Source organism: Amphibalanus amphitrite, unplaced genomic scaffold (assembly GCF_019059575.1).
Source record: "Amphibalanus amphitrite isolate SeventyFive unplaced genomic scaffold, NRLGWU_Aamphi_draft 000241F_arrow, whole genome shotgun sequence".
NCBI classification, from domain to species: Eukaryota; Metazoa; Arthropoda; class Thecostraca; order Balanomorpha; family Balanidae; genus Amphibalanus; species Amphibalanus amphitrite.
Window position 1 is genome coordinate 601,782 of NW_024881736.1, and position 22,805 is coordinate 624,586.

At 56.7% G+C, this 22,805-nt stretch overlaps 1 protein-coding gene across 1 annotated transcript; it reads left to right on the forward strand.

The window, feature by feature from the left end:
* The first annotated feature begins 83 nt into the window (after positions 1–83).
* LOC122386134 (streptococcal hemagglutinin-like) lies at positions 84–22,098 on the forward strand. Its single transcript, XM_043375018.1, has 19 exons — positions 84–164; positions 560–701; positions 1,132–2,680; positions 2,966–3,058; positions 5,316–5,405; positions 5,736–5,920; positions 6,462–6,628; positions 7,006–7,350; positions 7,577–7,799; positions 8,231–8,412; positions 8,710–8,841; positions 9,120–9,449; positions 9,846–9,923; positions 15,321–15,803; positions 16,458–16,520; positions 16,973–17,050; positions 17,596–17,816; positions 20,347–20,556; positions 20,929–22,098. The coding sequence occupies exons 1-19, from the start codon at positions 128–130 to the stop codon at positions 21,133–21,135; spliced, it is 4,815 nt and encodes a 1,604-aa protein (XP_043230953.1). The 5' UTR covers positions 84–127; the 3' UTR covers positions 21,136–22,098.
* The last annotated feature ends 707 nt before the right edge of the window (positions 22,099–22,805 follow it).

Consider the following 22,805-nt stretch of genomic DNA (forward strand, 5'->3'; position numbering starts at 1 on the left):
CTGACAAGGGATTTCGATTTCTTTATGAGTGAGTGCTGTCAAAAGGTTACTGTAGGTACCTATGTCATGTGCATTGGTTGTGAATCACCTGACCACTCTCAACTCTGCTCCCAGGCACGAGGGACTGATGGAGCAAGAAGGAAAAGATGCAGAACAGGAGGAAGGTGAGCTGGTTGGAAATCCACTGATAAGTCATTCATGATCAGTCGGTGCTTCTTGATTATTTTTTACCACTTTCATAGTATAATATAATGTGGGGAGAGTATGAAGTATCAAGAAAAACACTGAGGCATTATTCCTCTACTCTTATGACTTTGGAAGTGCTTGTAGTTGGCAATGGTGTGCATATGAATTTGAGTTGCTTGTAATGGTGCACAATACACATGCAATTTTCATGGTATTATATTTTTGAGAGGGAGGAAAGCTGAACATGGGAATATGCTAATATGTAGGTACTTACTTTATGCATAGCAGCCCAACATATAATATTCATTGCCTTTTGCTGCATTTTAAGCTATTGAATATTTTATGACATATGGTCCCTATATTGTTTTCGCAGAGGTTATACCATCCTCCCAAGGGGAGATGTTTTCTTCCCAGTCGAGTACTCCAGATCTGCTCTCACCTGCACATCTTATTCCAATACTGCAGCCGTCGCAATCACTCAGTGGTAATGAGATGGGCACACCTCAGCATCCAAGGTTAGTGCCACAGATGTGGCATGGCATACTGTTTTCCAACATTAGACTGTTTCTCAGCACATTTGATTTTATGCATTTACTTTGGACGATATCAACAATATACTATGTGTCAACCTTTTAGTTAAGTGTGGATAACAAGTATGTTTTGGCATGGGCGTAGGAACATCACGAAAAGTGTGTGGGGGGGGGGGAGGGGGCAGCGAAACTTCAATCTCACTTTGTGGAAGCCCCATTACCCATACAAAGAAGTTATTTGCAGTTTTGTGCTTATTTCACCCTGGCTGAACCATTTCATGCTCTTAGTTTTGTAGTTAAATGAAAAATAAAGAGTTTACCTAAAAATGGCTGAAAAGCGCGAAGGGGGCATGGCCCCCGGCCCCCTGTTCCTACGCCTATGTGTTTTGGTGTACAGCCGAGTGTTTTCTGCCAGGTCGGCGGAGCTGCTGGCCTCCACCCCCTCAGCGTTTCGACCGGACGCCGACAGCTCGCCCGCCGAGCTCCGTCTCGACGTGTCGGCCGCCCGCTCGGAGGCCTGGCTCGACCTGTCGGAGACCCCGTCCGAGGTCCGGCTCGATCTGTCGGCGACGCCCTCGGAGCCGGGCCCGGAGCGGCCGGCCGGCCCGCTGAAGCGGCCGCGCTCTGCCGACGCGGCGGCTCCCACCCCGGAGAAGAGGGCGCGCACGGCCGCCGCCGGCGCGGACGACTCGGACATACAGTTTGTGGAGGAGGTGGCGCCGGACGTGCAGGTCGTATTCAACTCGCAGGCGGCCGAGTCGGCGCCGCTCAGTTCCGCCGCCGAGTCGCAGGCCGACCTCCGACTCTGCCTGTCGCCGTCCCAGTCGGAGGAGGTGTCTCAGCTGCCGGCCGCGCCGCCTGCCGGCTCTCCCGCGCCGGCCGAGGCCTCTGCTGAACAGACTAGCGAGCCGCCCGGGCCCACCTGCCCGTCTGCGGACGTGCCGTCCGAGCGCGGAGCCGCGCCAGCTGCCGGCGGGGCGCCTGGCCGCGTCGGCACGCCTCCGGCCGCCGGCGGCTCCGGCAGCTCCGGGCCGTCCGTCCGCCCGCCGGAAGAGTCGCCGGCCTCCTCGGACAGCCAGGGTTTCCAGCCGGCCGCCGAGCCGGGGTGTGACGCCGCCGGGGTGCGGCTGCCGCACATCCAGACGCCCCAGGTGGGCAGCAGCAGCGACTCGGTCTCGCCCGATGGCGACACCGTGTTCGGCCAGGCGCAGCGGCTGATCGAGGAGCAGAACCGACAGCAGCAGCTGCGGGCCGCCGACCCGGAGGGACCCTCGGCCACCGCCGCTGCAGGGCAGCGCGAGACGCCGGCGGCGGTCACTCTGGAGTCGGCTGAGCCGTCACCGGCGGCGGCAGAGGGCGAGAAGCCGCCCTCCACAGCGAACAGTGAGAACCCATCGTCAGGTGCAGTGGAAGACGATAACCGGTCATCAGCTATTGCAGTGGACACTGATAAATCGTCTGTCGTGGTGGACAGTGAGAATCCGCCGGCTGCTACGGGCGAGGGCGCCAATACTCCGTCAGCTCGGGAGGCGGGTGAGCAGCCGCCGCCGGCTGCCGAGGCCGGGGAGAAACAGGAGCGGGAAGGAGAGCCGGTGCATGCGGCGGAGCGAGAGCCGGTGCCTGCGGCCGCTGTGGCAGAGGGCGCGCCCTCTCAGCCCGCGGCGGACGACCTGCGCCCGGAGGACAGTCGGCTTGGCTCGCAGACAGACCTGTCGCAGCTGTCGCAGCTATCGGCGTGGCGCAGCGCGGCGATGAAGTCTCCGGGCCACACGACGGCCGAGGCGTCGGCGGCCGACCAGTCACGTGCGGCGGCCGCCGAGCCGAGCGGCGGCCGACCAGCGGCCGAGAGTGCGGAGCGGGAGCTGGGCGAGGACCCGCTGCCGGCCGCCTCCGACCCGTTCCGGTTCCACGGCACCCAGTCGCAGGAGACGCAGCCCTACCGCCTCCGACCGGTCATCATCAAGGTCAGTGTCCAGTCACTCCGGCCAGTGTGGGCCGACGGGCTGGCAATAACAGGTGGCAGTCAATGGTACGGCTACACAGCGTGAACATTCGTATGTAGCCCTCCTATTGATACTAAGTTACACTGCTCTTCAAATGATATTCAGTGTTGAGAATTTTCACGTAAACCCTTATGGCTCGCAAATAATGATATTGATTTATTTAAGTATCTGATTTACGTGTTTTAACATCCCTTCAGACTTTAGCTGTTCCCGTTTGAAGCCTCACATTTTCTATTTTGCTGGCAGTCAAAAACACAGACGTCAGACAAAAGTACGTCCACCGCGGGAGCGTCCGTGGCCGCTGATTCGACCGACAGCTCGTTTCAGAAGCTCGTGGCGGTAGGCAGAATACTGCGCACATGTGCTACATCGATTGAGCAAGGAGCATGGCTTGTTATTCTGCGGTGTCGGACTCCGGGAGTTTCCTCTTGGATTCAGGATTTTTAATTCCAACTCTGGGTTCTCCGCATGTCTGGCTCTCTAACTTCCATGTGCTTGGAAACCAGGCTCGCTTATCGTTTTTACCACAGGCGGCGGAACGGGGAGGGCACCAGGGCACCGTGCCCTCCTTTGATTTTGGCATTTTAATATTAGCCCTAATGGGCGTTGCATGGAAAGAATGGGACCAAAAGTCAGCAGTGCCCCCCCCCCCCTTAATTGAAGGTGTTCGGCCGCTACTATTTACCCATTTTTGAAGTAGACATCTACTAAGTACTACACTAATGTCCGTGTGAAGTATTATTCCATCCCAGCTGTTTATGAAGCCTACCACTTTGGCTATTTTTTTTCGATGTCTCTGGAAAATCTTCCTCCCCATGATCCGTCCTGGGGCGTTTTTGTGTTAATGCCAGTCAATAGAATTCTACAAAGAAAATTTCGTTGTATTTAGTTTGTACTATAGGTAGTCCTGTAGTAGAAACATTTACGATATGCTTGCATCATTTCTATTTATTTGATGTTTATCGCGTTTATCATATATTAAGCGGAGCTACTTCATTCCATAGCCCTTGCTAGCCATCATCGTCCTTAGCTGCATATCCAAAGTTAAAATGGAAAATTGGAATCGATCTTTAGTTCCTCGCACGAACCCGCTGGAGATTTGCACCTGCACCGATGGTAGTGACGTCATCGTTCACTGTGGACGCCGCACACTGCCTGCGGCCGGTCCGGCACCCTCGGCCGGACCTTAATGGTCCTCCTACCCCGACCGAACCGTGACGAGCCTCCCTGCACCTCACACCCGGGCCGAACTGTGATGGTCCTCCCTCCAGCCCCGGTCGAACTGTGATGGTCCTCCCTTCACCCGGGCAGAACTGTGATGGTCCTCCCTCCACCTGGCCGAATTGTGAATACTGTGATGGTGCTTTCCTATACCTATGACTTTCTCTATACCTCAAGGGGATTATCCCTATAATTGCGCCTCGGCCGAACCCTGATGGCCCTCCCTCCAACCCGGCCGAACTGTGACCCCCCACCCCCTCACCCCTGGGCATAGCTTGTGACTTCAATTTCAGTGTATTGATTTGCTAATTGCTATGCATGGTACCCTGTCCCTTTGACGACGGTCGCGTTTTATGGCACGCTGCTAGCCGTGCTTTTCGCGAGTTGACGTCATTGTTTGTGGTCATACGTATGATGTTATGCGACTGGGGCCCATCCAAGACCCAGCCACGACTTTCCATTAGCTCCCGATAGCGGCAACTTTAACAACTAAACTGATGACGTCAGCCAATAATGTGTCGTCCGAGTTTTATGATGTCTCCATGGAAACCGAAAACGCCAAAACACTGGTAGCCACTAGCAGCGTGCCGTGAAACAGGGGTGAGGTGTCGGCTGAATGAACTGAACACTGCTAGCATGGACCGTATGCAATGGAGTTGAATGAGTGTATTATGGATCCATGGAGTGTGTTAGCGAATGTGGTGTGGGAGTGAGGCTTACACATAACTTGCAATCAAACATCTTCCAGCCATGTTTGGATTACACGTCGACGTAGTAACCGTAAAGTTTTGTGAATACTCAGTCATTTGTCTTCGGAGTGTGCCACTTACCGGAGTCAGGGGGTCGGTGCCACCAACCTGTGGCCGGTAGCGGCGCCCGCCCTCTCGGGTGGCCGGTAGCGGCGCCCGCCCTCTCGGGTGGTCGGTAGCGGCGCCCGCCCTCTCGGGTGGTCGGTAGCGGCGCCCGCCCTCCCGGGTGGCCGGTAGCGGCGCCCGCCCTCTCGGGTGGTCGGTAGCGGCGCCCGCCCTCTCGGGTGGTCGGTAGCGGCGCCCGCCCTCCCGGGTGGCCGGTAGCGGCGCCCGCCCTCTCGGGTGGTCGGTAGCGGCGCCCGCCCTCTCGGGTGGTCGGTAGCGGCGCCCGCCCTCTCGGGTGGTCGGTAGCGGCGCCCGCCCTCCCGGGTGGTCGGTAGCGGCGCCCGCCCTCCCGGGTGGCCGGTAGCGGCGCCCGCCCTCTCGGGTGGTCGGTAGCGGCGCCCGCCCTCCCGGGTGGCCGGTAGCGGCGCCCGCCGGTCACGCCCTCTCGGGTGGCCGGCCGTCGTGTCGGACCGCGGCGCGCCTCTGCCGGAGCGCGTCTGACCGCCGCCGTCTGCCGGCAGAACATTCTGGCCGAGAAGAAGCGACTGACCGAGGAGGGCTACTCGCTGGCGGAACTCACCTGGAGCTGGAGCTGGCGCAAGGGGGACCAGGTGAGATGCCACCACCGCCGGGACTGCCGCTCGGCCGCCTGCCGCAGTGGTTGCTATATACTCATAATTGAGCTGTGATGTAGTGGCGTGTGATGCAAAGTTCACTCTCACTGCGGATCCAGCCGATTGCAATTACTCTAGCGTTCCGTCTGCAGTTTCTCAAAATACTTAAAACATCAACTACCAACGTACTTTCCCTCTCGCTGTTAGGTTGTAGAAAACGATGAAATTTTTCCTTTTTGAACACCCACTGGTTTGTTCACAATCTTCTGCTAATCTTCCATTTGTCCATCCGTCTGTCCGACCAACCGGCCGCCCGTTCGACCGCAGGAGGTAAAGCAGACGTTTCCCCTTGACGAGCACGACGGCGCCGAGCTGCTGCGCCGCATGGCTTCGTCCCAGCTGCTGTCCTCAACATCATCGAGCAGTCTGAGGAGCACGTCCACTTGTGGCGGCCACGCGGCGGACGTGTCCTCCAAGTCGAGCGGTGACTCCAGCTCCAGCTGCAATAAACGGTGAGATACAACAGCAAACGGTGAAGCCTGAAACAGACTCTTTCCTCAGTCAGGAAATTGCATGCGAGAGCCAATTTAATTACATGGAAGCACGCTCGCATCAATCGCACGCACCTCCCGCATGCGATTGATGCGGGCAGAATTATAATGTATTTGAATAGGCTCTCGCATGCTATTTCCTGAATTCGGAAAGTCTGTTTCAGCCCTAAGATCCGACCCCCGGAATAGACTCAACCTGACCGCAATAGCACATTGGGCTGGTTGACTGGGTTATTGTCGCGGCCCCGGGAGGTTTAAATCCAAAGAAATAAACATAATGCGTCCGGCGGCTGGCGGGGGTAAAGTTATTTAATGTATGATTACATAAAAGCACAACGAACTTTAAATGGCCGATAGTGTGCTGTTGCATGTTAGTATGGTGCACTAACTAGGCGTGTTTCTGCTTAGTAACCTGTACTGCCAGTCTCACCAGCGGCCTGGCGGGCGCGGTGACAGCACTGTGACCTGTGACGCCACTGTGTGTCCGTCTGTCTGTCGACAGCCAGTCAACCCTGACGTCGGTGACGCTGTCGACCATCGACGGCCGCGGCGGGCGGCTCTCGGTCTCCTCGTCATTGGACGCGCTGCCGCTGGCCGGCCGCCGCTCCGTGATGTCCGTCCAGCCCTGCTCACCGGGCAGCGACGGCGAGGTGCAGGTCCTCTCACCGCGTGAGTTCGCCCTCCCACCCGGGCCTCTCACCGTTCTTCCTCCCACCCGGGTCTTCCAGCGCGTGGGCTTTGCCCCCACACCCGGGCCTCTCGTTGCAATGCGCAGTGGGCTCCTGCTTTCTGAAAAGGCTGTCAGGAAAAGTGATAGGAAGTCTTTTATGGATGGGGTGGAGTGAAGGTATATTATGCACGAATCATGACACGTTCTTTGATTTATGATCATGACTGATTGTCACTCCAACGGTAGAGTGTCACTAAGCTATGAATAGTGCAACAGCGATCGCAAACATGACATCGCTGCGTGTTTCACTGTTACCACTATTTTGTCTGTGTTTCCGTACTTACCTGAGCGGGGCGCTGTGTCTGCTGTCCGTTAGCCGTGCCGCGGCTGGCCACGGTGCCGGAGTTCACGTCTCCGGACGGCCGGCCGCCGCGGCCGCACGGCCAGCCGGCGGCCGTCTCCTCGCTGCGCACGGACCTGGACGAGTCGGTGGGCTCGCAGCTGCCGCCGGGCCTGGTCAGCCCGCCGGCGGCCACCTCCACGCAGGCGGAGCGCTCGGCCGCCTCGCAGAGCTCGAGCGCCAGTCATGTGACCGGCTCGACACCGAGTCCCGAGGTGGCGCTGCAGCCGGCGCTGCCGGTCCGCCCGCTCACCGACCAGGAGGAGGAACAACTGAGCGAGCACGAGCAGAGTGAGCTGGCGCACAGGACACTGGAGCCCGGTGAGTCAGCGGCGGCCGGCGGCGGGTGCGAACTGACGGCGGGGTACAGCCGGGTAACTTCACTGGTCTGCGGGGTGGAGAGTGCTCTTGCTCCTGACTACTGAGTGGGTGGTAATCCATTATCTGCACTCCGCAGTGTATCTCAGTCACAGCGTCAGCCGGTGGCCGTGTGTGTGACTGCCGCTGTCCCGGACCGCTGTGAGCTCTGACCCGCTCCTGCGCGCAGACATGCCGTGTTTCGCGCTGTGGGCCGACCGCACCTACTACCCGGGCCGACTGGTGTCCGAGGCACGCGCCGATCGCTGGCTGGTGAGGTTCGACGACGGCTCGGAGCGACACGTGCCGGCCGACCACGTGCTGCCTGTCACCAACCTGTGGAAGGGCCTGTCTGTGTTCGTGCAGAACCAGCGCAACGTCTACGAGGCGGGCCTCATCACCGGACACCGCATGTGAGCGAGCCGACCGGGGGGGGGGGGGGGGAGGTCCGCGGCGTCCACAGGGCGGCGACTCAGTCGGACGGAACGGGAAGGCCGGGGCGACCACACTGACTTCCGGTCAGATAGGCGTTATTCCCGAGGGGCATGGTTCCATTAGCTCAGAGTGACTGGCAATGACGCGTATTTGTTATTGCCAGTCACTCGTATTGCGTGCCAGCGATACGGCGCTGTCGTCGCGCTGTTGCCACTGACGGTGGTCCGGCCCGCGGTCTGAAGTAGTGACCGCCTGTCCGTGTGTGTCGCGCTCCGCTAGTGACCTCTGTGTGTGACCGAACCCGTGTGCCGCGGCACCCCGCGAGTGAGGTCTGTGTGTGCCGCCGGATCCGTGTGTGACCGGACCCTGTGTGCCTCCGGACCGTGTGTGACCCCTGTCGGTGCCGCAGGTCTTCGGGCGCCGAGCCGCTCGAGTACATCGTCTCGCTGGACTCTCAGCCGAGCGTGATGAGCGCCGTGCCCCGCTCGTGGCTGTCGCTGACTATGGACCAGGCGGCCCTGGTGCGCGAGCGGCGCCAGCCCAGCCTGGGACAGCTGGCCGTCGGGTCGCCCTCCCGGCACCTCAGTCTCGGTTAGTGGAGTCGGGGGAGGAGGCCACTCAGTCTCGGTTAGTGGAGGGGGGGGGGGCACTCAGTCTCTGTTAATGGAGACTAGGGAGGGGAGTTTAGTCTCAGTAAGTCGGAGATTTAGTCTTAGTCGACCAGTGGGCGGATTCAATCTCAGTCAGTGGGAGAATCAGTCTCAGTCGGACAGATAGGGGACGGAGTCGTCTTTGTGTTATATTTCGCCATAAATAGGCATGCAACGTTTCTATATCGGCTCCTTATCCGCGGTGGTCGACATGTCTCTCTGTGTGTGTGTGCCGCAGATAACCTGGTGACGGGTCGGCGCCGGGCGGCCGGGCCCGCCGGCGGACGCCGGCTAGCCAACTTTGAGGCCAGCGCCAGTGACGCGGCTGCCGACACCGCCTCTGGCGACACGTCGAGAACGCGCCGCGCCGGTCAGTGAGGGGGCGGCAGGCGGGGCAGAGGTACCTATACCCAGCGCCTGCGCTTCTCGGGGATTTACAATGCCTATCAGGCTAGTGAACGAAACTGAGCAGTAACACAGGACAGGATGAGCAGTCAATGTTACCAGTCATATTTTAAATTGATTGCCTTTCTCTGATCCTGTTTTATTATTCGATTATAGTTTTTTTTTTCTCGCGAGACTGAGTGACGTGCAGACTTCCAATAACATCAGGTTGTCAGTCAGCTCACGTCTATCTTCTGGTCGCAGGCTCCAAGTCGTCACTGTCTCGCCGTAAGAAGGGCGCAGCGAAGAAGGCGGTCACCATCGCGCCTGGGCCGGCCACGGACCTGTCAGCTGCCGCCGAGCCCGCCGGCGCTGCGGAGGCCGGGGCGGCGACAACTAACGGCGACTCGAGCGGAGCGCCGGAGGACGCCGAGCCGCCGCCGGAGGGCGGGACGGCCGCCCCCGCCAGGAGGACCCCCGCCAAAGGCAAGCGCGCCAGGCTGCAGCGGGGCTCCAAGGCGGACAGGTCGGGCGACGGCTCCCCGGCGGCCGGCAGTCCGAGCACGCCGGGCCCGTCGGCGGCCGGGTCCGCAGGTGAGCCGGGACGGTGGCCTTTTAACCACTAATGTTCATAATGCAGAAGCATTCAGTCGCTGCTCTAATTAAGCTTCAGAATTATTGAGAAGAAATATTTGACTTGCTGCTAAGGTGGAATAATCTATTAGATTGTATTATTTGTCGACATAGTCATGTTTGATTTGTCCTTCGTCCCGTTGGCGAAGCCCATTGGTCAGTTGGTTACCCTGATGACCCAGTGACCCACCAGTCGCTCCTTGCCGGTCGCCTGTGGGGCTCGCCGCGTCTCTGACCGGCCCTCTCCCAGCCCCGGTCAGTGGGATACCCAGGTGATCGGGTACAGTCGTCTCTCGCCGGCCCCTGCGCGGCTCGCCGTGTCTCTAACCACCCGTCCGCCCCTCCCCCGTGCTCCAGCCAAGTCGCCGACGGCGAGCGGCCGCCGCGGCTCGCGGCAGAAAGCGGCCTCAACCCCATCAACGAGCACGGCGACTGGTGAGTACCGGACTCCCCCCCCCCCCCCGAGATTCCGGGCTCCGCGACTGGTAGACATCGCCGCTTCCTAAGAGACTTCCAGGGATGACACTTGATTATGAATGGTGTTTTAAATTACATTTATCAATTTATATTTATTCGTATTCGTTTGGGCAATATGCAATGTTTCATGCACTCGATACGCCTTCTAAATGACTCCGTGAACTGGCGAAAGTGACAGTGACCCGTTTACGCTTTGTTCGGTCAGTTTTGAAATGTTTACTCTCTCACTCCGAAAAAGGTCTCCGTTAGGTGAAAGGTCTATCAGAAGTGTTGCTGCTGCCGAAGTGTCGAGTCACTACCTTAATGGTTTCCTCGGTGCACAGCGATTGTTTTGTGCAATAGGCCAGCCCAGTATAAGTGCGGTTCTGGTGCAAAAACTGCATGTGGGAAACGTAAAGTCACGCTCCGTTTGTTGAAAATCGATGAGAAGGAAGGGACATCAGTAAATTTCCCTTCGTAATTACACCGACTTCGTTTGGTCACTCGTATTTTTTTGCTGAAAATATTGTCAGTTTTGAAGACGCATTTTTTAACCGTCAGTGCAGTTTAGATAAGCTGAAGTTCCGCATTGGGCAACGCTAAAGGATTGTCCTTATTGCGCTGCGAAGAGTTGCATTAGTTGATGAGTGAAGATCAGAAGTAAAGGCTCAATCCTTTCATAGATGAAAAGGCTTCCTTTTCATCTATGATCTGGTAGAGTGTGTGATGATAGTGCTTAGTCTGACCGGAGGTAGGTTTGTCTAAAGAAAGCTCGGAGCACGCCATGCGTATCGCCACATCAATGTGAGAAACTTTCCGCACGGTTCTGTGAGCTTTCCCACATCAGCCAAGTATACTTATCTATCATAAACGTGGAACACTCGCTGCGATTTCTCCTAGCAGCGGCAATTAATAGGAGACGCCAGATGCGTCATGTCTGGTGACAGTGCAATTCGCCGGTGCAGCTGGCGGGGAAACTGCGGCGGCGTCCTCGTCCGGTGGCGGGGACTCGTCCAGGGTGTTATGAATCGTCCACGGGGACTCGCTACTGGTCCCGCTGCCGCTGTTGCCTAATCTGTGGCCCGCAGTCCGCGGCTGTCACGGCCACCGGCGGGTCTCCAAAGCAGCGTGTTCCGCTGTACCCTCGCTCTGCGCCGCCCAGGGCCGGAGCGACCTCTCCGGCCACACAGGCAGTGGATCTCCCTCACATTAGCGAGCTCCGACGAACCCACGCTGTGCAGGGTGACCGGCGTGCCGTGGCCAGAGCGGCTTTTCCGGCCATACATTGGGTCTCTCCCGCTCCATAGTCAGACGTTAGCCTGTGAGCCGTTAGGATCTGATATATCTCTGCATGGTATCCGTATAGGAGATCTCTACAGCTTGGCATGCTCTGCTTACGGAGACGAAAAGGCGCTGTGCAGGCTGTCAGTGTGCGGAAACTTGTGTCCGTCAGTTCATAGGACTCCCTCGTGCTACTGGGAAATGAGTTATTCGTAAACATGTCGAAATCTATTCAATTCCTGTTCGACTACTGTCGACGTAATGCCTTTGACATTACGTTATATGAGAGCATCACGATCGCCTTTGGAGCTGTGGTGAAACGAAAAGTGTCGTTTGCCGCGTGTCTGGGGCGTGATGGAGTAAAGTCACACTCGGTCGCGGCTGACTGGACGTCCACGCTCGCTGCGCCGCCGGCCGGCCGGTGTGGTGGGCGGTCGGTTTCGGTGCCGGCCGGCGTGCTGGGAGAGTGGGTCCCGCCGTGTCAGTTTGGTCCGGGCGGCGGCGGCGCGCGCTCCTGCTCGCCATGTCCTGGTCGGCGGCGGCGGCGGCGGCGGTGGTGTGTCTGTCGCTGCTGGCGGCGGCCGGCCCGGCGCGGATCTCTGAGCCACTCTACCAGCGCGAGTTCACGCGCGTGAACCTGCAGCGGGCGGCGCGCCGCTCGGAGTCTCGGCTGCCGCCGGTGCCGGCGCGGCCGCGCTCCGTGGACTTCTCGTCCGGCGCCGGCGGTCGGTACGACTCTGACTCGGAGTACGACTCGGAGGCGGCGCTCGGCTGGTTCCCCTATCTGGTGCTGGCCGTGTTCGTGGCCTGCGCCGGCTGTCTGGTCAGCTATGTGTCGGTGCGCGTGGCCGGCTGTGTGCGCGCGCGCCGCCGCTCGGGCGCCGCCGGCCGCCGGCGCATCCTGCGCGACCACGAGTCAGAGCTGTTCGACTCGCTGGCCAGCGAGTCGCGCTCCGAGTCGGCCGAGTCACGCTCCGAGTCCACCGAGTCGGAGTCACGCTCGCCGACCGACTCTATCGAGCCGCGCTCGCCGGTCACATCCGACTCTGCCGAGTCGCGGTCCTCCGCCGGCCGGGACCCGGCCGAGTCAGAGTCGCCCACCGCCCGGGGCTCGAGCGAGTCACAGACACCCTCTGGACGAGACTCGTTAGAGTCGCGGTCCCCGTCTGGGCCCGACCCGGTCCAGACCAGATGACTGGGTGGGACCTTGACCACTAGTCTCAGTGGAAGTGCCGTCTCCGGCGCTGACGCCACGTGACCAGGACAGGAGGGAGGACAGTCTGTCGGCGGCGCAGTGTCGGCTGGCCAGTGATGACTGTGTTAGTGATACCTGGACAGTGATGTGGGTGTCACCTGGACGGCGGTATCGGTGATTCCTGAACAGTGGGCTCGTCAATACCTGGTCAGCCGTGTCGCCGATGTTGAACAGCTGTGTCACTGATAGATGGTCAGCTGTCAGCTGTGTCGATGGTGCTGAACGGCGGTGTCGCTGATACTTGGACTGCGCCCGGACCGCATTGTCGGTGACACTCGGAAAGCAATGTCAGTTATACCCGGACAGCAGTTCCGGTGGTGCTGAACAGCGGCGCGGTGATGCCTAACAGCGGTGTCGGTGATGCCCGGTCAGCAGTTCCGGTGCTAGGTACCGTTTATATCCCGACAGCGTTGCAAGTGTTGCCGATGATTAGTGGTTGCGTGCTGGTGCGTTCCACTCGACTGAGCCGGGTGACATTGATCACACGAGGTATCATCACTGGACGGCAGCAGGGACCATCCCGAGGCTTTCGCCGCCTAATTAGACGGACAGACCGCTGTGGGTCACATGGTGCCGTAAAGTTACAAACTGGTGGCGTTGTGCTGCGACTACCGCCGGTGGTTTGCTATAAGTCTTTGCAGTTGTTGGTCGCCTCAGGCTGGTGGCGTGTGCAATAATTGGTCAGACCTGTGATGGAATGAGTCGATTAGCCTGGATTTTATCTAATTAGATCCCGCCGCCGCTGGACGGCGGCCATGGCCCCTCTCCGCCGCGCTGGCCGGCTCCGCGTCTGGCCGTGAAAGTGTGCCGGCTGCGGCGCCGCGGTCTGCGGTGGCGGGCGGACGGACGGCCCGGCGGTCCCAGTGCGTGCGGCGCGTGCCGGCCGCCGGCGGTGCCCGCGCCGTGTGTGTGCCGGCTGGCAGGCGGTCCGGCGGCTCCTCCGCCAGCCGCAGTGGGCCGTGGGAGCGCGCAGTGGTGGAGTGTTGGGTGTCGGCCGGAGGCGCTGGGAACTCGGCCGCTCTCCACGGCCCGCTGCGAGATGCGCTGCCGCCTCTACCGTCTCTCGTTCGGGCTCCCGGCCGTTCGGTTTGAGAGGGGCCCAATTACGGCCTTCCGCTCTCCTGCTGGGTAGCGTATGGCGCGTTTGTCCGGCGGTGCCGCCGTTCAGATATTACCGTGAGGCCGCCCTAAATATTGTCGTGTGAAGTTTCACGGGTCATAAATGCATGCATGATGGAAGGAGCTGCGTGTTAACCTGTACACAAGTGTCTTGTTTATACTTATTTAATCATTTTACATGTTGTTTGGTGACGTGTGGTCGTTCTACATGACAGGAAGGCATCTTATATCCAAAGGTTATATGTTGTCTGTGGCAAAGGCTCATAGTATCTTGCTACAGGGTGACACAAAAAAAACGGTCATCACCAAATTTCGAATAACTTCGGAAGTTTTATTCAGATCATCACCAAACTTCGGCCACTTAAGGTCACACCTATGCAGCATACATCCACCAAGTTTCAAGTCTTCACTACGAATACTTTTAGTACAGTGTGTGTTTTACTGACGCTCCACAATGTGCTCAAGGTGAGCGCCACGGCGCTGCAGGGCGTAGGCACACTTGCATCCGGCGGGCAAAGTTGTCGATAACCCGATGGCTGTGCACTTTGCAGAGTGCAATGGCCTCTGGAGACAGTGCTCGGGGGGTGTGCTACCCCTGAAACGTTATTTTTATCGGGTTATCGACAACTTTGCCCGCCGGATGCAGGTGTGCCTACGCCCTGCAGCGCCGGGGCGCTCACCTGGAGCACATTGTGGAGCGTCCGTAAAAGACACGCTGTACTAAAAGTATTCGTGGTGAAGACTTGAAACTTGGTGGATGTCTGCTACATAGGTGTGACCTAAAGTGGCCGAAGTTTGGTAATGATCTGAATAAAACTTCCGAAGTTATTCGAATTTTGGTGATGACCGTTTTTTGTGTCACCCTGTATGTTGTATTTCATTCATGGTTTGCATTCGTGGACCTATGTGAATTTTATTTGTTCATGGATGAATGGGCCATTGAAGGATCACGGTGTATGAGCGGCTGAGTTTGTCTTCACTGCAATGGGTGCTCATCGACATTGAACTAAATGTTTATTGGCATAGATGTCGTTTTAAATATGTAGCTGGCGAGGTCCGAGCCGTACCAATAGTTTCGGTGACCAATACCTTACGACATTTCCATAGTATGAATGACGTTGATGCCCTTGCAATTGAGCATTGAACCCTACCAATAAATTTCCCAGAGTGACGCCCGTCTTAGTGTATTTCGGTAGCAGACTATGTGGGAAATATCACGTCAAGAGCGACGACGGAAGGTGGCGGAACCCTTACTTTCTGTTCTTTTCTACAGGGTGCTCCATTAAGCTGGCTACTGTATTCACTGAATAATTTTTTTCCGAATCTAACTGTTGTTAAGCCTCTGCTCACGCCTCACACATCATTTGAGATCTCGGTCGATGTCAAATTGTCTTATAACTCCTCCCGGCTTATGATTACGTAAGACAACGGGGTGTGGATAATTGTCCTGCTGGCCATGCCTACTGCTTATTGTATGCACGCCACTGCACCGTGGCGAAGGACCGGTGCAAGTGAGAAACGTAAGCACCGAGCATTATCTGATGGGTCCGGAATTGTGTAACACTGGCAAGCGGTAATATCAGCCATTGCTTCTCAACCCACATATGCTAACAAGGGTTGTGCAGTAAGATTTTGCCAATTGTGGATTAATTGTGAATAGAATCCCACTAGCAGCAGTGTTTGTAATTAACAAAGCGTTTTCTGTTTTCTGCTTTTCCCAGCCGGCGGCGTGGAGGTGGCGTCGAGCTCTGCGACGCCCAGCGGACGAAAGAAGCGCGTCACCGCCTCCACGCCCACCGAAGAGGCCGCTGCCGCCGCCGCCACACCCAGCGGACGGGCCAGGAAGCGCGCCACGACCTCCACACCGACAGACGAGGCTGCTGCCGCCTCTGCCGCAGCCACTGCGACGCCCAGCGGACGAAAGAAGCGCGCTACTTCGGCCCAGAAGGCTGCCGAAGCTGCGGCCAAACGGGCCAGCGGCTCGGCACAGAAGGCCTCGCAGCCCATAGCGACGCCGGTGAGCCGCAGCGGCCGCGGGAGGAAGCGGGCTGGTCCGGCCAGCCCTGCCACCGAGGAGCCGTCCCCGCCGGGCAAGCAGCCGGCCGGCCCGGCGGTAGCGGCCACCCCCGGCCGCCGCAGCCGCAAACGGCTGGCGCTGAGCCCGTCCGCCGAGCCCAGCGCGACCGAATCCAGCCACGCCGAGGGTGAGTTCCACGAGTCTTACCGTCTCCGGTCACACCCAGGGCGGGTCCCCTCCCCGCGGAGCTCCGCCGGTGGCGGCTCCGCGTCACGATATCATCCTAGAACACCGCCGGTTCAGCGGATCATAGATGCGCGTGGTCTTTTGAATTCTTCAGGGGCAAATAAGGGATTACAGCAATGTCCAAAAAGACTGACTAATTAAATTGAATTAACATTATTGGCAGACACCAGTCATTTTAAAATACTTTGTGAATGACCTCTCCTTGAAATTGTATGTAGGATATATTTTACAAAAAGTCAAATACAGAAAGAAATCAAGTACAATACAGAAAAAATCAAGGAGAAATACAGAAAATACAGAAAATATCAAGAATAATAATACAGAGAGAGAAAAAAAACAAGGAGAGGTCATTCACAAAGTATTTCAAAGTACAAATGCTCCTTGCATAAGCACTAAGAGGACTGAAAGGTACCATTCATTCATGCATCCATACTTCACTATCAATCAGAACTCGATAGTGAGTTTATCATCGCTGTCATGAGTGTCAAGTGTCTGTCCCGCACTCCCTGCTGACCACACTACCAGGTCAGCGGATCGCACCGGTGTAACAGCCGCTCTCCACTGCTCGTGGCTGACGGCGATTGCTCTCCGGCAGAGGGCGCGCCTCCGGTGCGGCCGCTGGGAGATCTACCCGACGCTCCGAGCTCCCTGTTCGCCAGTAAGTCCAAACGAACTACTCCGTCTTTGTGCTCCTAGGGAAACGAGTGTGAAGTCTTGCTGACTGGCAGTGTCATTTTTTAGTCTGCAGATATGTCAAGACTAGACGCACAACTGTAGGAATTGGAATGATTTTCTTAAATTTGCATTGGATAGATTCAATGTATTATTTATAGCTGATTCATGCAACTACGCAGCATTTTCAGCATATTGTCTATAGAAACTAAGCCTTTCTGTACAAACTTGGTGATGTCGTTTTTACCATGATATAGAATGTGTGCCTTATTCGTACACTCTAAGTCGTACATTCCTAAACTGACGTTGGTATAGCCTGACTCCGCGTGCATACACGTCGGCAGAGACAGTTCCTAGAAAGAGACCGCCGCGGTCGGCGGCCGACGGGCTGGGAGCTGACGCGCCGCTCCCGCCCCCGCCCCCGCCCCCTGTCCACAGAGCACACCTTCATCCTGACGAACGGCGGCGCCGCTCACGGAGACGCCTACCGGAAGCGTATGAAAAGGAAACTGCGCCGTAAGGCCCGCCGCCGGGGAACGGGACGGTGGGGTTACGACGCGCTGTGGGCTGAATCCTATGGCTGTCACGATCCTGGATGGTGCTTTGTTCAATTTGTTGCTCTTGTACATAGTTTGCTATTGCCAGTGCCGTGTTGAGAGGACATTATTGAGCGATTTTGTGTGGTAACTATTGATGCTTGTACTTCATTCACCACATAAAGACAGGTGAATGCCCGACAATTACTTTGTCCCGGTGTCGTCCGTGATTTCTTTTGCCACTAACAAGCTGAGATTGAACTCGTGGAATGGTGTTGCTTAGTGACTTGTTACAACTTCGTCCTTTAGTTGTTAACTCGACTTGAAGTTTGAGCCACATCGGGCTTCGTTTTCCGTCAAGTCTGACGTCCTTCCAGTGACTGTTGGTTCTGTGAGACGTAAGTGTCAGATGCATCTGACCTCCTCCTCAGTGTTCCTCCGTCGGACCCGACCCCGCCTCCCGTCACGCCCGTCCACTGGCCGTCCGTCCCGTCCGCTGACCGTCCGCTGACCGTCCGCCGGCAGCGCCGTTCGACAAGGAGCACGTGACGGAGCACATCGAGGCGCGCTGTGGCCGTGTGCTCTCGGACACCACGCTGACGCCGGAGGCGCTGGAGCGGGTGCGCGGTCAGGGCGACCTGCTGCTGCTGGCTAACGGGCCGGTGCGCACGCCCAAGTACATCTCCTGCCTGGCGATGGGCGTGCCGTGTGTGCTGTATACCTGGCTGGTGGACTCCATCCGACGGGTGAGTGGGCCGGACGGCCGGCTGTGCCGCGCTGCTGACTACAGGGTGCGCGGAAAGTCCTGGCGCTTTTCAGCATTTTTTGTTTAAATGCCATTGGTTCATAGATACTCAACAATACATTGAAACAAGGAACAGGGACACCAAGCCACATACTTCCGCCACGAGTTTATTCGCTACAACCACCGTCTGCGCCGACGACAGCCTCGGCGTAGGGGAGGAAGCGCCTGCGGGTTTTTACGGAGTATGACATTTCTAGGTCCTCCCATGGTGTCATGATGCGAGCCTCCAGCGATTCCAGGTTGGGGTGAGAGATAGCCTGGATCCTGTTCTGCAAAACGCGTAACATGCCTTAGTCGAGTGGATTAGGCTAGGAGAATAAGGCGGCCCAATCTCATTTCGCCACGGTGATCTGGTCCGCCGAGCTACTCTGTCAGTTTGACTTGGACGGCAACGGAATTGATGGAGGGCGCTCGGTGCTATTGAAATGCGAAGTGACCTTTAGGGTAACTCCGAGGAACCCCTCGTGGACCAGCCTGTTATTCATTTATTTGACATTGACGAAGATGATGGAACATTTGTGTCCATCAGACCCCCGGATTTTCTTCAATTGCCGCTGAAATGCTGCTTCAATCTCGGCAGTTTCGGCATACCGTGGTCGTACCTGATTGATAATATTTTCTAATAAATTTTCGAGTCGGAATACACCTTTGCCTGCTCGACCGTTCGTCGAAAAATGCCGCATCGCGCTGCAACTCGCACCTCCCTCAGGCCGCACGCGGGCTCTCAGCGACAAGGCGCATCTACATCACCGTACCCATCACTGAAAACGATTTCATGGTCATATTTATGCGACCCCTAGCTGAGCGGTGAACGAGGGGTCATGACTGTGGTGATTGGTTGCATGTCCAGTAATCGCAGCGCTCGTTAGACGACGCCCAAAAGAAGCGCTAGGACTTTCCGCGCACCCTGTACTAGCCCGCGCCCCGTTGGGGTCTGCCGAGCAACCCGCCCGGTTGGGGGGGGGGCAATTTGCCCCCCCCTAAGATCTCGAGAACCACGCAACATAGCGACAAGCGGCAAACGGCGTTGGATAGTCCCAACAGGGAACTACCTTTTGACCAAATTTTATTGACCTAGGTCAAACCGATGACGTCACAGGTCAGGTCAAAGGTCGAATTTTCACCGTTTACAGGCATTTCAAGAAATGCGTTGTAAAATCGAATAAAATGCATTTCATTAAAAATCATCGATGGGGTATTGTTCGTCAAACACATATTTTGCTATTTGAGGTCACTGATACCAGGTCAGGTCACAGAGGTCAGGTCACTGGGGTCACAATATGAAGATATCATGTGATACATGTTTTATGGTCCATTTTAAATGTCAAATGCGATTATATGGGACAGGCAGCCCTTGGGGTCAGTTTAGATTATGTTTTGGTGAAGGTCAGGTTAAGGTCAGGTCAAATAAGGTCAAATTTCAAAGTTGATATGTTTGCATAAAATGGGTAACGATTCGATGCAGCTCGTCACGGGGAGTTCAATGGTGGTCTTGGTTTTGCGCTACGTGCTCTAGAATGGCCAAAAATTGAGTTCAAAAATTTGACGTCATCAATTTTAAACGTTTTTTTTTTTTTTTGCTATAACTTGGCCAAAACTAGAAGTATCGATCTAAAAATTTGTATGTGGATAGAAGAGCGGAGGGACTATCAGTTATCACATATCGATACTTCTTTTTTAAACCCCACATTTGTTCTCCCGTGAAGTTCAGACAAGTTGTTTAGAAACCTTCAAAAAAGGTACAGTCACTCGATTTTTCTCAAGTTTGTCTGTCTTGGCAGATCAAGCAATGCCAGAGCAAGCTTACGAACACACAAATTTGATCAGGATCGGACGATTGGACACTTCTAAAAACAGATCTTTCGTGCTTCCCGGAAATTCACCGGAGAACAGATGTGTTGTTTTAAAAAAAAGGTGTCGATATATTCCGTTTTTTTGTTAATTAAAAAAATGTTTTCCCCGTTTTTCTCAAAAAATCAGTTTTGAATTTTTGAGGGTCAAAATCCAAAAATTTTGAAAATACGAGATAGCAGTTTTGTAGCGCCGTCTTTTCTCTACGTGACCATAATGACCAACTTTGAAATTGCTAAGTAACTAGCTTTGGTGAGCGTTTCAAAATTTCATGTTTTTTGCTCATTTTTGCTCGAACATGACCTCAGTTTGACCTCAATAACTCCTGACCTAAGGTGACCTAAGACTTGAAATTTTGTGTGGAGGTGTCAAATTGATGCCCGATAAGATACTGAACATTTGGCGGCGCTGCGCGCCGCCGTTTTCTTGCTATTTAGGAAAAACCACAGGGGAGCAAATTGCCCCCCCCCCCCCAACGGGGCGAGGGCTAGCCGAGACTGAGTCGGCGCCGGCTAGCGTGTCGTTAGTGTGTCTCAGAGTATCGTAGTGGAGCCGTGTGTCCTGTGCTCGGCTGTCTGCCGTGTCGGGTCTGCGCCGACTGTCCGCTGTCGGTCCGGCAGAACGAGTGCCTGCCGTACGAGGACTACCTGCTACCGGCCGGCTTCGACCCGGCCACGGGCGAGGAACTGGAGCAGCTGCTGGGGCCGGCTGGGGCGCCGCCGCTGGCCGGGCTCTGCGTGCTGCTGGCCGCCGCGTCCGACTCAGAGTGGGGCCACATGATGGCCGATGTGCTGGCCGCCGCCGGAGCGCGCGTCAAACTGGAACACCAGGTGAGCCCGACACCGACCGGCGATCTGGTGACTGGTGAGGACCGGTCTAACGAGCTGTAACGGGCACAGTTTGCTTGCTGACGGGCCAGACGGGGCAGCCGCTGTTCGCTGACACTGTGTGAAACTTTGTGCTGAGTGTTTTTTTTATATTGTGTAATGTTGTAATAGCTGACACTGTGTGATGACACTGTACGCTGACACTATATAGTGTATACCGTATACTATTACTGACTGGGGGGGGGGGGGGGGTGCTGGTGGCAGAACACGGTGGCGGCGGCGCTGACACTATGTGACGCTGTGCGCTGACACTATGTGACGCTGTGCGCTGACACTGTGATGGTGTGCTCTGACGCTGTATGACGCCGGCGGCAGGACCCGGCGGCGGCGGCGCTGCCGTTCGCGCCGGACGTGGTGGTGGCCGAGGCCGACTGCCCGGCGCCGGTGCTCAGCTGGGCGCGCCTCTGCGAGACGCCCGTGGTCTCCGGCGAGTGGGTGGTCGGCTGTGTGGTGGCGCACTGCCGGCTGGACTACCGCGCCCGGCCAGAGTTCGACCACAGCGTGCGGCCGGCCACCGGCTGACGCGGCGGACGGCAGACCCCTGCCGACGGCTGCTGACCACTGCTGGTGGCGGCCGGCGGACCCCACCCACTGCCGGCGGCGGACGTCTGCCCACTACCCGTGAGGGATGTCACCCACCGCCGACCCTACCCCGCGGAATACTGCGCGATTCCGCTGTCACACCGCAGTTTCATCTGCAACACAAACTTGATACTGCTTTTAGCCGAGTTTTTTTTCAGCGTTTGTTGGGGTCGCTGGGTAATCTCAGCGATTTCCGTTAGCTCTTTGCGTCAGTACCGTTGCTTGTTGGCGCTGGCCTGTGGTGTCGCTGGCCTGTGGTGTCGCTGGCCTAAGGTTTCGCTGGCCTAAGGTTTCGCTGGCCTAAGGTTTCGCTGGCCTGTGGTGTCGCTGGCCTGTGGTGTCGCTGGCCTGTGGTGTCGCTGGCCTAAGGTTTCGCTGGCCTATGGTGTCGCTTTGGCCGGCCGCTGTGAGCTGATCCAGCAGCTGTGACGTGGTGCCACTGGCGGGACTCTGCGGGCCGGGACTGCACGGGGATGGCTGTGAGCGGGGCCCGGGAGTGGGGTCCGACCCCGGTGCGTATCGTCTGGACCCGGTGGACCGTCCGCGCGCCGGTCGCCTGGGAGTACCAGTGACCCGAGACTTCACTGCCGCCGCGGCGCATCGCAGTTGGGGTGATTTTAAGTCGAGACGAAATGTTTGCGGGCGTAGTGTTTTAGAAGCGAGTTGTTGTTCCATCGGTATGATGGTGTGCCGTTTTTGCTGCTTGCTCAGCTCGACGACAGGCTTGTTCGCCGAAACGGCATGTGTAAATTCTCTTCACCTCCCACCTGCATTGCAACGCATTTGTTCCCACTCATGACACATGTGAAGTGTGAGTTGTTAGTGTAAGGCTCGATTTAAATCATATCATCGCTTCTAGAGGCTTACGTCTGAACGTTGCAATATATGCGAGCTTGACAACGAGGTCTGCATTCAATGTCTCTGCTTGTGGCCACTTTGTTTTACGTTTTGGAACAAACATTTATAAACTAAGCGACTACCGAATAGCGCGAGGGCTCTCCCTTATGTCCCCAAACGTCGGTCGCCTACTGCTGCTGAAGTTAGGGTGAAATACCTTGACATCGCCGCCTTTACGAATCACTTATCCCACCAGTGGAACACTTACTACTTCTTCCTTCACTCATCGCAGCGATTAGTCGACTCTTTATTACTAATTATCAAAAAGTGCGCCGCAGAGCTGCATAACGCCATGAACAATACTATGAATCGACTATGGATAAGTAATTGCTGGTGGTTGTGTACACTGTACATTGTGCGTGCCGGCTCGTTATCGCTTCTATCCCGTCTCTCATCTTTGTCGAGTATCAATTAGTCTGAATCGGAACCGAGGAATGTTGACAGGAGCATCCGCTCCGCGGTTACATTCTACGAAGCCGACCAAGGTTATGCGTTCTACCTTTGTTTGTTTGTTTGTTTGTTTGTTTTGTTGGGTTAGGCCCTTTCGGTCCAATTAGACCATTTCAGAGCCGGAAGGATGATAGGAATTAGGAGACATTGGTCTGGGCAGGCACCCCAGTAAGTCACCGGGGCTGAGCCCATCCCGAAGGACAGGCCGACCAGCCCCAAGGTACTCGCTGCACCCGGCTACGGGGTGCGTTCCCTCGGGAGCA

Coding starts and splice junctions, on each gene's coding strand:
- LOC122386134 (XM_043375018.1), top strand. CDS start 128: ATGGAGCAAGAAGGAAAAGATGCAGAACAGGAGGAAG. Junction 5,406..5,735: donor GCTGGCGCAAGGGGGACCAG/GTGAGATGCCAC, acceptor GTTCGACCGCAG/GAGGTAAAGCAGACGTTTCC. Junction 20,557..20,928: donor GCGTCAAACTGGAACACCAG/GTGAGCCCGACA, acceptor CGCCGGCGGCAG/GACCCGGCGGCGGCGGCGCT.